This window comes from Pituophis catenifer, unplaced genomic scaffold (assembly GCF_029215685.1).
Source record: "Pituophis catenifer annectens isolate HBS135680 unplaced genomic scaffold, rPitCat1.0.hap2 SCAF_1, whole genome shotgun sequence".
NCBI classification, from domain to species: Eukaryota; Metazoa; Chordata; class Lepidosauria; order Squamata; family Colubridae; genus Pituophis; species Pituophis catenifer.
In genome coordinates this window covers 20317657-20332311 of record NW_027256881.1, presented here as the reverse complement: position 1 = coordinate 20332311, position 14655 = coordinate 20317657, and the positions used below count along the sequence as shown (strand labels likewise).

The 14655-nt window shown below is 41.2% G+C and overlaps 1 protein-coding gene across 1 annotated transcript in view; it reads left to right on the top strand.

Annotated features, from left to right (window-relative positions):
- The window catches only part of MLXIPL (MLX interacting protein like), a 68200-nt gene that overhangs the window by 40872 nt on the left and 12673 nt on the right, over nt 1–14655 (top strand). The window contains exon 8 of the mRNA XM_070946461.1: nt 14364–14551. Within this exon, the coding sequence (XP_070802562.1) occupies nt 14364–14551 (188 nt within the window). The remainder of the gene's footprint in view (nt 1–14363; nt 14552–14655) is intronic.

The window sequence follows — 14655 nt, the reverse complement described above, 5'->3', positions numbered from 1 at the left end:
TTGATTTTCTGTTGTTCCTTCCTCGCAAGATATATTATCTTTGCTTTTATTAGGAAAAATTTCATTAAGGTGCAACTTAGACCAATTGGCCTGCTCATGAAACACAGCTGTTCTGGATACTATAAATTTGTTATTATTATCGATGAATCTGTACCCTTTGGTTCCAGTTTCGTATCCCATGAATCTTAATCTCCTGGATACGTTTTCTCCCTTTCTCCTCAATTGTTTAGGTATGTGCACGTCTGCAGTAACTCCAAATATGTGCATGTGTGCTAATTTAGGTTTTCTATTGTACATCACCTCATATGGTGTCTTATTCACAATACTGGACCATGTTCTATTTTGAGTGTAATTTGAATAATGTAAGGCTTCTGACCAAAATTGTTTGCCTAAACCAGCATCCTCTAATGTGCATCTAATCATGGTTTGTAGTGTGGAGTTCTTTCTCTCTGCAATCCCATTTTGAAAGGCAGAAAATGGATTGGACGTGAAATGTAGCATCCCTCTATCCTTTAACCATTGGGAGAATTCTTTAGACATGAATTCACATCCCCTATCTGTCATAATTTGTTTTATTCTGATATTATGTTGTGTTTCTATGCGTTTGTAGAATTCCTTAAATTTCTGAAAGGTTTCATCCTTGTGCTTTAATGTGTAAACAAAACCATAGCGACTGTAATCATCCACTATTGTTAGGAAGTAACGTTTTCTATAGGTAATTGATGGAGTTAATGGACCAACTAAGTCCATATGTACCAAATCAAAAATATTGTTAGTTGACCTGTTAGATTTTTTTGGTCTAGGACTGGTTTTTAGTTTGGTGGATTTACATACTGAGCATTCTAAATAATTTTCACAATTTTTTATTTTTACACCTTCTGCGTGTTCAGTCATTTTTTGTACTACAGGAAAGCTTGCATGTCCTAACTTCCTATGTAAGATATGAGCACACTCATCATGAATTGGTTTACCTATTTTTGGTTTCTTCTCATTGTGTGTATTTTTGTTATCATGAGTTATTTTACATTCATCATTGTCACTGTTACTGACATTTTCATCATCTGCTTCAATACAATCTTCCATATTTGAATCAATGTTATGTAACCATCTTTCTTTGGTTATCAGATAGGGTAGACCCCCTTTTATCATCACAGTGCCTATATTTGTTTTGTTCTTTTCTATAGTTGCTTTCCCCTTTGAGAAAACTATATTGATGTCAGATTCTCTGCTTAGTTTTATAGCACTTAGTATGTTGTGAGGTATTTCTGGGATTAATAATACCCCCTCTATTTTCCCTAAACCAGGCAAGGTCACATTTCCTCTGCCTAATACTTGAACCTTTTCTTGATTAGCTACCTTTATCACAAACTTATCTTCTGTAAATGAAGATAATATACTTTTGTTATTAGTGGTGTGATTTGTTGCACCAGAATCAATAAGCCAATTATTGTTCTCATCTTGTTGTGTTTTGGTGCTGTCTTGTTTATTTAGCCCATTTAGTGACCCAGATTTTCTCTCTTTTGAATTTTCTCTACCCCCTCTACTTTCTCTGTAGTTTGGTGGACTTCTATATTTGTGTCTATCTGTGGAAGATTGTCTGTAATTGTATTTGCTCCTATATTCTGGCCTATGTCTCTCCTTTGGGACTTTGGGACAGTCTCTTCTACTGTGTTCCCTGGATCCACAATTGTGGCATCTAAAGGCCTCATTATATTTATCTTGAAAGACTACTTTCCTAAAAGATTTGTGTTCTGTTTGGTTATTGGAACGATTTTTTCTTGAATTGTCTTCTGCTATCAATTTGTTAGATAGACTTTCTATTGATAAATATCCCAAATTAATGGTATCTAAGTGTGACATAAAGCTATCCCATGATGGATCAAGTGAATTGATAATAACACTTTTCATAGTTTGATCTGAAATCACTTCCCCCCTCAATTGCAGCTCAGCTCTTATTTTGTTTAGATTTATCAAGTGTTCACTTATAGAAACCCCTGGTTTCACTCTAGAAGAAAAGAAATCCTTAGACATTCTTGTGGTTGTGGCTACGCTATCGCTGTGAAATAGATTAAACATGCATTGAATTATTTCTGATACAGTTAGGTTTGGTTTGATGCTATGATACATTGCAGGAGACACGCTAGAAATTATTATGAAAAATGCTCTATGATGTAAACAGTCTATTTTTAAAGTCCAAGGTCTTCTTGGAGGACTAGTTATAAAGAATAGTAAATTTTCTTTCATAAAAATAACCTGAAGCTGTTGGTACCACTCTTGTAAATTAATGCCATCAACTCTAAGTTTTGGGAAGTCACTGGGTAAGTTCCCCACATTATTTTGTCCATTACTTACAACCTGAGGCAGTCCGTGGTCTCTCAAGTGCAGGAAATTACAGAACGGCATTGGGATGCTTGTAACGAGTCTGCGCGGTTCTCTGGCCAGTTCAAGTCTTTCGGGGCCGTCTACGTAGTTTTGCACATGCGCGTTGCTCATTTCTTCTTTGGCGCCGTTGTGGAAGGTTCTCTCCATTTCAGCTCTCTCGATCCGCTCCTCTTCAGATGAGTCGGTCTCTGGCTCGGTTTTTGGGGCTTTGGTGATGGCGGCGGTTCTTCTCTTTCTCTTGTGTGTGCTGGCACTCGATTCTGTCTGCGGTGTAGGACGGAATCGGCATGGCTCTCTGGGCTCGGGTGTCGTCGTTTTCGAAGTCAGGATGGGAGCGTGCAGGTCTTGAGTTGTCGGTTTGATTGCTTGCTTCTTCGTTGATGTCTTAGAAATTTTCAATCTTGGCCCAAAAGCAGCAAAAAGTGTTTTCATTGCTGACTCTACTTGAGACTTTGTTAAATCGTCTTCACTTTCTGATTTTGGTTCATCTGAAGAATTTGAGACTTCTTTTTCACTTTCTTCGTCTGATAGCGTTTTTCGCGCCAGAAATTTTGAACTGAGCGTTTTGATTGGCTCTGCTTCACTCTCTTTTGAAGTTCGTTGAAACCAAGATGGCTGCCGTTCAAAATTTCGCGCGGGGTCACATCTTTTCTTTTTTACAACTATTTTCTCAGTAGTCATTTCACTCACAGTTTTTTGATCTTTGGGTTTTTCTTTAATGATGTTTTTCTCTCTCGCTGCTCCGCTGTTCCTCAGCATCTCCTGGAGGTCCGCGATGAGGCTTTCATCATTCTTTTGGCTTTTTAGTATTTTTAATATTTCTGACCTGAGTTCGTTATTTTCTATCTCGATTTCTTCTTCTTCAGTGGTGTATTCTTCGGATTCTCTCGAAATCGCATTAGTGGATTCGTTGATCATCTCTTGATCAGTTTCTATTTCTTTGCTGTAGGCCCTGGTGTTGGGCCTATCTTTCTTGGACATTTTTAATTACTTATTGAGTCAATTAACCATCCTCTGCTACCAGCTTGTTGCAATATTTTCAGGATCAGACTCAATAAAGATAATAGAAGTTATAGGTTTAAATATAATTCTCTTTAATCATAATAGGCATTCTATATTCGCTGAATATTTAAGATAGAAGCAAGGAAAATGGGGAGGATGGCTCCTTTTATATACAAGGGGCGGAGCCAGGAATGGGAGTGGTAAAATATGAATACATTAAAGCTCAAGTAATAAGTTAACCCCTGATGTTCCATATATACATTATTTACACATTAGAGAATAAGGCATTTACATCTGACATAAACAGTGGACATTAACCTAATTATATCCCCAAACTTCCATATCTTGGAAGACTAAATTGAGCCTGCATTGTGCCAGGGACTGACAATGTTTCTAAAAAGCCCCTCTTCTTATCTCGATGTTCCGGAAGCCTCTTTGACTTTTTTTTTTTTATGGAAGGAGAGTAGTTCAAGGAAAAAAAGCTGGGTTAGCTTAGCCCCCCACCAAAATGCTGCTGCAATGCAGAGGAGTGGCAATAAGGTCACCAACTCAGTCCCCAGGCAGGCTACAGAATCCTCTGCCTGTCAGTCAAAGGGCAGAGGCCCCCGTTGAATGAGGAACCACCACCCCTCTGCTGCTCTGAATGTCTGGAGAGGAGAGGAACCTGAACCATATGGAGAAGTCCCCATGGCAGGACCACGGCAGTCTCTGGGGATGGTGACAGACTGCTGCTGGCCTTCCACTGCAGGTAGGAGATGATGGGGCAGTTGTGGTGGGAGTTGATCCTTGCTTTTATTCAGTCCTCTCCCTGTTCCCTGGCACAGATAGCCCTTCTCTATAAACCTAAGAGCTGCGAGAGAGCTGGTGCTAAGGGAAAGAAGGAAGTGCTCTTTGTACTCGTAACAGAGCACTCTCTTTCTATAAAACTGGGCCATCTGATTCTTCATCTGTACCCCAGAGGTGAGATTCAGTTGTGAAAATATATAACTGCATCCAACAAAGTAGCCAGAGACCAGGAAAGCAAAGTGGGGAGTTCTTGCATCTGTCTCAGGGTTTCGTAGAGTGAATTTTGCCTCGTCCAACCTAGTCCGCTCACCCTCTATTCCTGCTGCTTCATGGCTATAGATGAAACACAATATCTCCTAGACATTTTCTGACTTGGGGCCTTCCAATCTTAGGAAGAAGCTGCTTGGAAATTGGAATTCTTGAATGTATGGAGACAGCTAGAAGAGATCGTTCTCTCTGCTCCAGGGTGGGTAGGTAAATAAAGTGTCACCTTTCCCCTCAAAAAGCTGAAAACCACTTTGTGGGGCAAGGAACCACTACAACAGAGGACCCTCCCTGGAAAGGGGACAGTATGCTAAATAGTCTTTACTACTACTTTGTTTTCTGGCTTCCCAACTGATTCTGTCCAAGTCTTTGAAAGAAATTGGCCGAAGTGCATTTAGCATTCACAGAGCAATAAAATAGCCAATTTATACAGCCAATTTACAGTTTATTCATTGATCATCCATGGTCTCATACTGAGTCCGATATCGGACAATCTACTTGTTTCCTCTAACATTTAGTAACTGCGATCCCCAGCTATTCATACAATCTATGGCGTGTTTGAGTTTCCACACTCTCTGATACTTGCCAAGCCTTTCTATGAACTGGTCATTAACAGTGAAGTGTAACGAATGTATGAATTTATGTTTTTTTCATTAGGAATAAAATCGAAAGGGTTTTTTAAACATCTTGGTGGGGGGGGGAACCGAAGGAGATATGGCTGATGCAAGAAAAGAAACTTAATATGTGATCTGTACGGAAACTTACAGCTAGCTTTTGCACTCTTCATCTGTGTCTGGTCTGGCATAATCTGCTGCTATACCATGAAATCTCTGTCCTGTAGTTTAGAAGCCAGGGAATAGATTTCCTTAATAGCAATTTTAGTCTGGGTTGCCCATATTTCATGGAGTAATCTTCTTTGCTATAGGGAAAGAATGGCAAAATTTAGATGAGGCCCAGCCTTGTCTGACTTGGAGTGTGCTTATTGCCACACCGTATCTGATTTCACACACCATACTGCATATTTGGTTGAGTTTGTGTGTGTTAAGTGATGTCTTTTTAACCATTGTTTATTGAAGAAATCACAATTGGATTTACACAACATATACTATAGTTCATGGTTTGCTACCTACAGTAGTTTGTTATTCAGTAGTTAGTTATTTTGCCAAACTTAATATGTTATTCGTGTTTGACATGTTATACCTGCCAAATAAGTTATGTTATGGTTTACACAATACGTGACCTGGAATGTTCTAAAAAAGTAGGATCTAAATTATAAAAAATAAATGAGTAAAGCCAGTGAATGGGAATTGCGTTGTTGTTTTTCCTTTACTTAATGTACAGTTATGGATAATATATTGATGCAAACATTTCAGACTGTGTGAACTAACCAGCATTGTACAAAGTAACATGATTGATTATGTGCCATCAAGTCATTGTCAACTCTTCATGACTGGGTAGATAGATTTTCTCCATGATGATCTGTCCCTAACCTGGTGTTTCAGGTCTTCCAACATTGCACCATTGCCACTGTAACTAAGTCCATCTACCTTGCTGTGTGTTGTTCTCTTCACTTTCCTTCCATCTTTCTCAATATTAGAACCTTTTCCAGATCACACTGGTCTTGGCATAAAGTGTCCACAGTAGGATAATTTGAGCCAGATCGTTTGTGCCCCAAATGAGAACTCAGGGTTGATTTGTTCAATGATTTTTTTCTGTCCATGGTATACTCCAACACCAATGTTCAAAAGTGCCAATAATCTTCCTATCCTGCTTTTTCAAAATTTAAAAATAGCATGACTGAGAGAAAAAACTTACCCTGGAGAACTTATATTCAGTAGAGAGATGAACAGTCTATAATTAGTACAGAGAGGGCCAGAATCTGTTTATATTTGGCCTTCTCAGTTAATGCTTGTAAGTGACAGTTATACACCAAGAAAAGCTACAGTGATGTAATTTACAGAGTTAATGGCTGCATTTTTATAACACGATTAAGTAGTTCAGTTAAAGACCGAATAACTCTGCACATGCCCAAGGGTAGGTTTGTTTTCTGATTTGGTTCACTTAGTTTCTTTATGGGTTCAGCCTGATGTTCAAACTCTTACTTAAACTATCATAATAGTAGTACCTGCAATGATAATAGAATAGAATTCTTTATTGGCCAAGTGTGATTGGACACACAAGGAATTTGTCTTGGTGCATATGCTCTCGGTGTACATAAAAGAAAAGATGCATTCATCAAGAATCATAAGGTACAACACTTAATGATAGTCATAGGGAATATAAATATTCAATATAAATTTTAAGGATACCAGCAACAAGGTTACAGTCATACAGTCATAAGTGGGAAGAGATGGGTGATAAGAACGATGAGAAGATTAATAGTAATGCACTTAGTAACTAGTTTGACAGTGTTGAGGGAATTATTTGTTTAGCAGAGTGATGGTGTTCGGGAAAAAACTGTTCTTGTGTCTAGTTGTTCTGGCTGCAATTTTTATATAAGAATAAAATCTTTTGAATATAACTGGGCTTTTAAACAAATAAGCCCAGGATTACACTGTGTAGTATGATAGAGATCAAGTATTTAGGGCAGGGGTGTCAAACTCGATTTCATTGAGGGACGCATCAGGGTTGTGTTTGACCTTGGGGAGCTGGAGTGGGCATGGCCAGGGTGGGCAGGGCCAGCTCGATGTCACTTGTGTGAGAGGGGCATCTGTGGGGGCCTGAGCACTCTGCCAGAGAAAATGGGCTCCCAAGCTCCGTTTTCGGCTGGGATGGCCTCCTGCAACACTTTGCCAGCAAAAACGGGGGGCTGCCTCACGAGCTCCATTTTTGCTGGCAGAGGCACCGCAGGCTGGTCCTTTGCTGTTTCCAGGGTGGCCCTGTGGGCCAGATCTAAGCACTCTGCAGGCTGGATCTGGTCCCTGGGCCTTGAGTTTGACACACCTGATTTAGGAGAATAAAGAAAAAAAATGGATTTGATGAGGAAATAAGGCACATATGCCCTTACATAGCCTACCCGTGAGGGCTATTGTAGACACAAATAATATAACTGTTTCTTTTGGAAGAGGGCAGCTTCAGCAATAATAAATATTTCATGTGCTTTATAATTATAAGTACAATTATAAAAGAAGTTTCAGTCCTGGGAAAGGGAGAATCTATTCCCTGATTTCTTGAGATTAGGGAGTTTGTGTCTGTATGTGTTTGTAAATTTGGTAGAGGAGGGAGCTGAAGCATGGCTTCTATTGTGTTTACATGTGAAAAGGAGTTACAGTGTATTTTTGTGTAAGTGCCAGTGGGGAAGGGCACATGTTAGGAAACGTTGTGGGGGAGGATGCTGAGAAAGATTGGGGAAAGAAGGAAGTAGCTGGACAGGGCGTGTGTGTATGTGTAAGGGTGTATTCTGTTCTCAGAGAGAGAATTAATTTTGGTGGGGTCAAAAATCAAAATGGGCATTTACCACGTTGCATAAATTATGGGTGTGGGAATATCTAGAATGCAGAGTTGGGGAAATTTGTGGGTGGGGGGGTTCTTCTTGAGACTGAGGGAGTGCTCTTTGAGTGAGCTATTTTTTGGCAGAAGCAAATGAGTCCTTACATTCTTAAGGACTGGAAATTTATAAATCCATAACTGTTCAAAGATCAGATGTGTTGACTGCAGTCTTGTCAATATATAAAGTGCCACAAGTCTTTTTGTTGCATTGCTGCAGAAGATGGCGAATCCTGTCAGGCATCCTTTTGACACATCGGGTACCACTTGTGGGGAAATTTCATTCCTGAGCACAATCTGCTATTGGAAATTTCTGTAATGTTCTATTTCTGTAACGCAATTGTACATGTACGTACAAATAGGTCAGTGCATTTTTTTTGCACGCAGTATGGTTTTCCTTGGAGTTTCCTTTAGCACTTCCCTGCAAATACCATAGAGAAGACAGGAACCAATAATGAGCTATGATACAAATAAATAAAATTACAATAGCAGTAGTGAGTGACCCAGTAATCATTGTATGCATTGGGAACCCAAACAAGTTCTAGTTGCAGTGAAGAATAAGAAGTGTTGAGTATTCACCCCCACCTCCAATCCTCTATTACATGAAGAAGAACTGTCATTGATTATATTTTAAGATCCAGCCATCAAAAGAATGAATTTCTATTCCCCCATTCAGAGGTAGATTGCACTAGAAAAAATAAAATAAAATCAGCACAATAGAAATAGGTAGTACAGCTTAATCCCCACCTAAAACCATTGAGCAAAATTAGAGAGATTTAAGAAAGATCGCAATAATACGAATATTGCATCTATAAACAGTAGCAACCAAAACAGTGTTGGAAAAGTCAGAATACAATTATCTCCATCTATCTAAAAAACTTCGCTTGTGTCTCTTGAGGAGGCACTAATAAAGCAATTGGTTGATCATGGAGGGTGACATTTTGAAAGTAGGGTGTTCCATTCAGGAGGCCACACAAAATGGCACCACTGCTGAAAAGCTGAACAGATTGAATAGGTTTGCACATTAGTCAAGAGTAAATGCCATCAGGTTGTCTGTGTTCAGCGTGTTGTGGGAATCCAGCCATTGATTTTGCACATTATGTGAATGAGGCCAGTTGGATGAACTGCCTGCATCAGTTTTGGATTCTATAACATTTCTAAAGAGTAAAAGGAAAGCAGAAGTCTATGGACACAAGATGCAAATCTTAGTAATCCAACTTTAGATAGGTTGCTCTTGAAAGGTTAGCTATATATGTATTGAAATGAAAGATACCAATAAATTTTATTGGAGAGATTTATTTACTTGCATGTATTAGGATAGAGGAGTGTGGTGGCTCAGCCGTTAAGACACTGGGCTTGTCAGTTGGAAAGCCAGCAATCCAGGTTTGAGACCTGAGTGCCATGCGATGGGGTGAGCTCCCATCCTTGCCCCAGCTCCTGCCAACCTAGCAGTTCAAAAGCATGTAAATGCAAGTATATAAATAGGTACCACTTTGGTGGGAAGGGAACAGCGCTCTGTGACATAATGCTAGCCACATGCCTTTGGGTAGCACTGGCTCAATGGCTTTGAAACATAGATGAGCATTGCCTCCTATTGTCGGCAACAGCTGGCAGAGTAAAATCCGCAGGGCCTCCTATGTATTATGATTAATATATTATGAATTCTTCAGTGAAAATGGGAAGGCTATTTTCTCAAAAAAATACCTTAGGTCTGTGATGGCGAACCTATGGCACGTGTGCCACAGGTGGCACGTGGAGTCATATTGCCTGGCACGCCAGCTCAGCTCTGTCAGCTGATTTTCGGCACTTTTGGGCCCATCAGAAGAGGGCCTGGGGGGGCAGGGGAAGGCCCGTTTTTCTTTCTCCCTGGCTCCAGATCCTCTCTATGCATCTGGGGAGGGTGAAAACAGCCTTCCCCACCCCCTCAGAGGCCCGAAACGGCCCGTTTCTCAACTTCCGGCCTCCGAGGGGGTGGGGAAGGCTGTTTTCGCCCTCCCCAGATGCATAGAAAGGATCTGGAGTCAGGTAAGAAAGAAAAATGGGCCTACCGGGCCATCGTGTGCCGGGAGTGGGGGGGGGAAAGGGGGGTCACGCTCGCATGTGCATGGCCGGGCACATGCGGGAATTATGGGTGTGGGCACATGCATGGGCAAACCTCCCCCACCCCACCCCTTCCTGGCACGCAATGGCAAAAAGGTTAGCCATCACTGCCTTAGGTTTTTCAGATCTTTTCAATACAATGCATTAAAGCCTACACCCTATGTAGATCTAGCATGCCTCGGCGAAACATTTTTTGCTACCAAAAAGGACTAAGATTTATTTTGAACACTCTTTTTATGTTAGCTTTCTTAATGTTAGGCTTTGTCACAAAGTTCTAACTTGTATGTTACTAGTAGCAGCCAACTTTAGAAAACAACTGTTGGCCTCACTTGAAGAAGCTGGCAAGATGAGTGTGGTCAGTTGCCTTAGCTGAAAGGTTTTGACACATTTATAGCCGTTTGGTTCTTTTGTGTCACGTATGCTTATGAAAAGGATGGTCCACCTCTAGCGGTTGCTACATTCTGGAGAAATGGATTTTGTCACATAAACATGTTTCTTACTTGCTTGGGTAGCGTTTGGTCTTTGTAGTTATATTAACGAGATAGTGAAGTTAATTTTAAAACATACTCTAAGCCCACTTCAACAAAACACAATTGTTACATTCATGTTATACCCTGTTTTCCCCAAAATAAGACATCCCCTGATAATAACCAATCGGGCTTTTGAGCGCATGGCAATAAGGCCAAGCACTTATTTCAGGGTTCAAAAAAAATATAAGACAAGGTCTTATTTTCGGGGAAACATGGTATGTTATGCCCAAACAAACCACATTATCTCATAACAGTGGTGGGTTGTCCCCAGTTTGCACCGGTTCTATAGAACCGGTAGTAAAACTGGCAGGAGGCTCCGCCCACCGACCCCGACATCATCAAATCGCTTTTGCACATGTGCAGAAGCTTCTGCGCTTGCGCAGAAGGGCGTGCGCGCAAGTGAAATGACCGCGCGCACACGGCCCCGCTGCAAACTGTTAATAAAGGTAAGTAGAACCCACCCCTGTCTCATACTGTAACATGCCTTACTTTGTAAAACATGCTAAAGCAGTGCCTGGGTTTCCATGCCTTATAGCACCTCAGACTAGTTTAGCCGCTGTGTAAACTGAGCCTGTATTTTAGATGCAGTTCCCAATAAATTTGCTAAGTGGTTGATGCAACCTCAGACATTTAATCTTCCTTTGCCTGGGTGTGTTTTGTGTGTGTGTGTGTGTGTGTGTGCGCGCACACGCGTCTTCCCCTTGTGCACAAGCTCCCTGTTTTCACCCATGCCAATTCTACAGTGCTAAAAATGACGTTCTAGGTCGCAAAAGTGACTGAAGTCAGTCAATTTAAAATTGGGAATCAACATCGGAAAAAGAACAACCCCCACACATCGAGTGGAAAAGTCTTCAGAGTGCTTGATGTGGGGTTGTGGTTTTCAAAATTTCCACTTTGGATTGAGGAAGAAAACAGGCTCGGAATGACTATGCCCATTTCACGCAACTCCGAAAGTGCCAAGGCAGCGGTTTGGGCCGTCTGACCCTCCAGAAACGAGAGAGTTGTGCTGCAGGGACAGGAAGGGAGAGTAAACCACAGCTGGGTCACGGGGCTCAGCTTCGGGAAGACCATGGGATGTGGTTAGCCACAGGCTGCACGCAAAGCAGGCGCAAGAAAGCAGGCGCAGACCTGTTGGATACCTCCAAGGAGGTGTTTGACCTTCTTCACAGCAAGGATTGTTTGGTTCCTGCTCTCCTGACCAAACAGTGTTCATGGATTTGTGGGAGGCCTACACTTGCCATGTTTTCTCCTACAACTGTGGGAGTTTTACATTTTGAGGCTCCAAAGTTGAATTGTGGCCCCAAGCAATCACGGGGCAAGCAAGCCCCACAGATCTGCTACATGATTTTCCTTATGTCAGAAGGGGAAAAATATTAAATACAGGGAGTATCAGCTGCATTTCATAAGCATAAACTTGAATTAGTTGTAAGTTTAAATGAAATAATTTTAGCCTTTCTGCTGGCCTCATCCATTTGTTGTCCAGCCACTGCTCCAGTATGGTGCTCCACTCAGTCATGGCTAAGTATGGCCCCCCAGACTACAAAATATTGGATGCCCCACTTCTTCATCGACACAGTGGATTACTGCTATTTAACATAGAGGAGAAATGCACTCATGTTGCTTATTACTAAAATAAACCTAAAAGACCACAAGAATCTTTTCTAAAAGGAAGCTTTGATTCTTAGCACACTTTTTAAGAAGACGGCTTTTCCCCTCAGTTCTCCAAAGCTAACTCACCAGAAATTTACTAGACGGGAGGGGGTCTAACCCTGGCAACTTTAAGATTTGCAGCTGACTGGGGAATCACGGGTTTTGAAGTCCATTCGTCTTAAAGTTGCCAAGGTTGGACAGCCCTGAACTAAACTATAATCTTCTTTGAGTAGAGAGATTGCAAATGTGGCAATTTTATCCCCCAGCATTCATTACCCTTTTGTGGTCAGGGCCTGGAAGGTGTCGGCTAATACTTTTGTGGCCCATGGGTGGGATCTGACACATGATTGCTTCTCTATGTGGTAAAAATGGTTGTTTCACAATTGCAGCCATCCTCCCTGTTGTGCTGCTGTTGCTGCTGCTGCGGCTGCTACAAAACTTAGCCAGCTGCTTTCCAACTATCTCTGGCCAGGTGAGATCAGTGCAGTGGCTTCTCCAAGGCAGCACCAACAGCATCAGGAAGGGAGTGCAATGTCTCTTAAGCTCAGTGGCTGTGGTCTCACAACATGTTTAACCGGACTGATTTAGCTATGTATTGATTAAATGTCTGTGTCACCCATCTACTCCTCTACTCTACTCAACGACTTCAGCTTCAACCTCAATAATACACGGGCAAACAATTGGTACAAGCTTAAAGTAAACCGCTCCAAACTCAATTGCAGAAAATACAACTTCAGCAACAGAATGGTCAACGCACGGAATGCTCTACCTGAGTCCATTGTTACAGCCTAAAACCCTCACAGCTTCAACCTCAAACTGTCTATCCTGGACCTCACCCCATTCCTAAGAGGTCCGTAAAGAGGGCGTGCAAAAGTGCACAGGTGTGCCTACCTTCCCTGTCCTACTATCCCCATTTATTTGTATTCATTTCCTTCGTTCATGTCCATGTACATATTCATGCCTACTATCTTGTACATGTTTGACAAACTAATAAATACAAATATATCTCACCTAGAGGTGACCCTAAGTGGCTTACAATAGAGTAAAAACAACAGAATAAAAGAGTAAGATATTAAAATAATAAATATTAACATTAAAATTGAAAGAGAGCTAAGGAAGGGAGCAAAGCATAAATGGGATGGAGGTAGAATCCATCAGTCCATTAGCCACTTCCAGTATGACACATACACATACACACACACACACACACACACACATACACAAACACTGTTTTCTGCATTCTGCATTCACATAACTTTGAACAATAAATTAACTAAAGACTGATCCTAATTCTGAATACAATAATTATCCATGAGTACCTTGAGCAAGAACCCTAGTAACCTAGCTGTCCTCCCAGGCCAGAGCAATATTTTAACTATCTTTACAGGGCCTGAATCCCAGACATCTTCTTTTTATAAAATTAAGTTACTGTAGTAATCCAATTGGGATAACCTCCTGGTACTCTTATCTCGTCTTACATATTCCCATAAGTAAGAAAAAAACTTCAAGAGCAGTAGAGATGCTTCAGCTGGATCGGGTCTTTTTTCTTATAGTTGCTCTTGGATCCTCTCGTGAACTTCTAAGGTCAGCAGTTAAACTTAGCTGAGCTCACCACCCAAGTTTGAGTTCGGACAATACCTAGAGCCATGGTGAAGGAAGGTAAACTTATAAACTGAAGGTGTCTCCCAAGTAAGGCACTTCTGTTTAGCTACAATATAATCCAGGGTCCAAACTGGATATCACATTATCAATGCTTTCCCACAATACCCCTAGCCTGCTTGCTGAATTAATTCATTTTTCTGTTCGCATGATGTGTTTCTTACCCAGTTGAAAGAGTTGCTCAATCATTCTGGGAAGATTTTTTTTTTTTTTTTTTTTTTTAGCTGAATACATGTTTGAAAGGAAATAATGTTGTATTCTCAACACTATTCAAATTGGACTGTCTTTTTATAGAGATGGGGCGGAGGTAGCCTGAGGCCTATATAAATACTGCAATTCCTAATGCTTGGAGACTTTCATAATTCCATAACTCTTGATTCTACAGAAACAAAGTAAAGCAGGGAACATGTAAGCAGATTGAATCTATATCATGTATGCCTCTTGTCAAATTTGGAATGTTTTTGTAGCGTGTCCAACTGACTAGGTCTCTCTTTTGTTCTCTAGATTTCTTCTCCAGCCCTCGGCCAGTGCCTGCACAAACCCACCTGAACTACACAGAACAGCCTTGCTTTGTGCCCATGCCAGACACCCTTTTTGATAGCGGTGGTAGCAACCTTCTTCCCAGCCCGTCCAATGCCTTGCTTCCCACAGGCTCTGCCAGTTCGCCTGTTTTGAGCAGTCCTCGTCTTCAGGTGTGCAAGGTTGATGGCTATCTGTTTTTCCAATCCTCCATCCTAGGTTTTGATTTAGTTTTGGGGCCCGTTCTCTCCTTTTGTATTTTTCTGCCCTTTCCAAC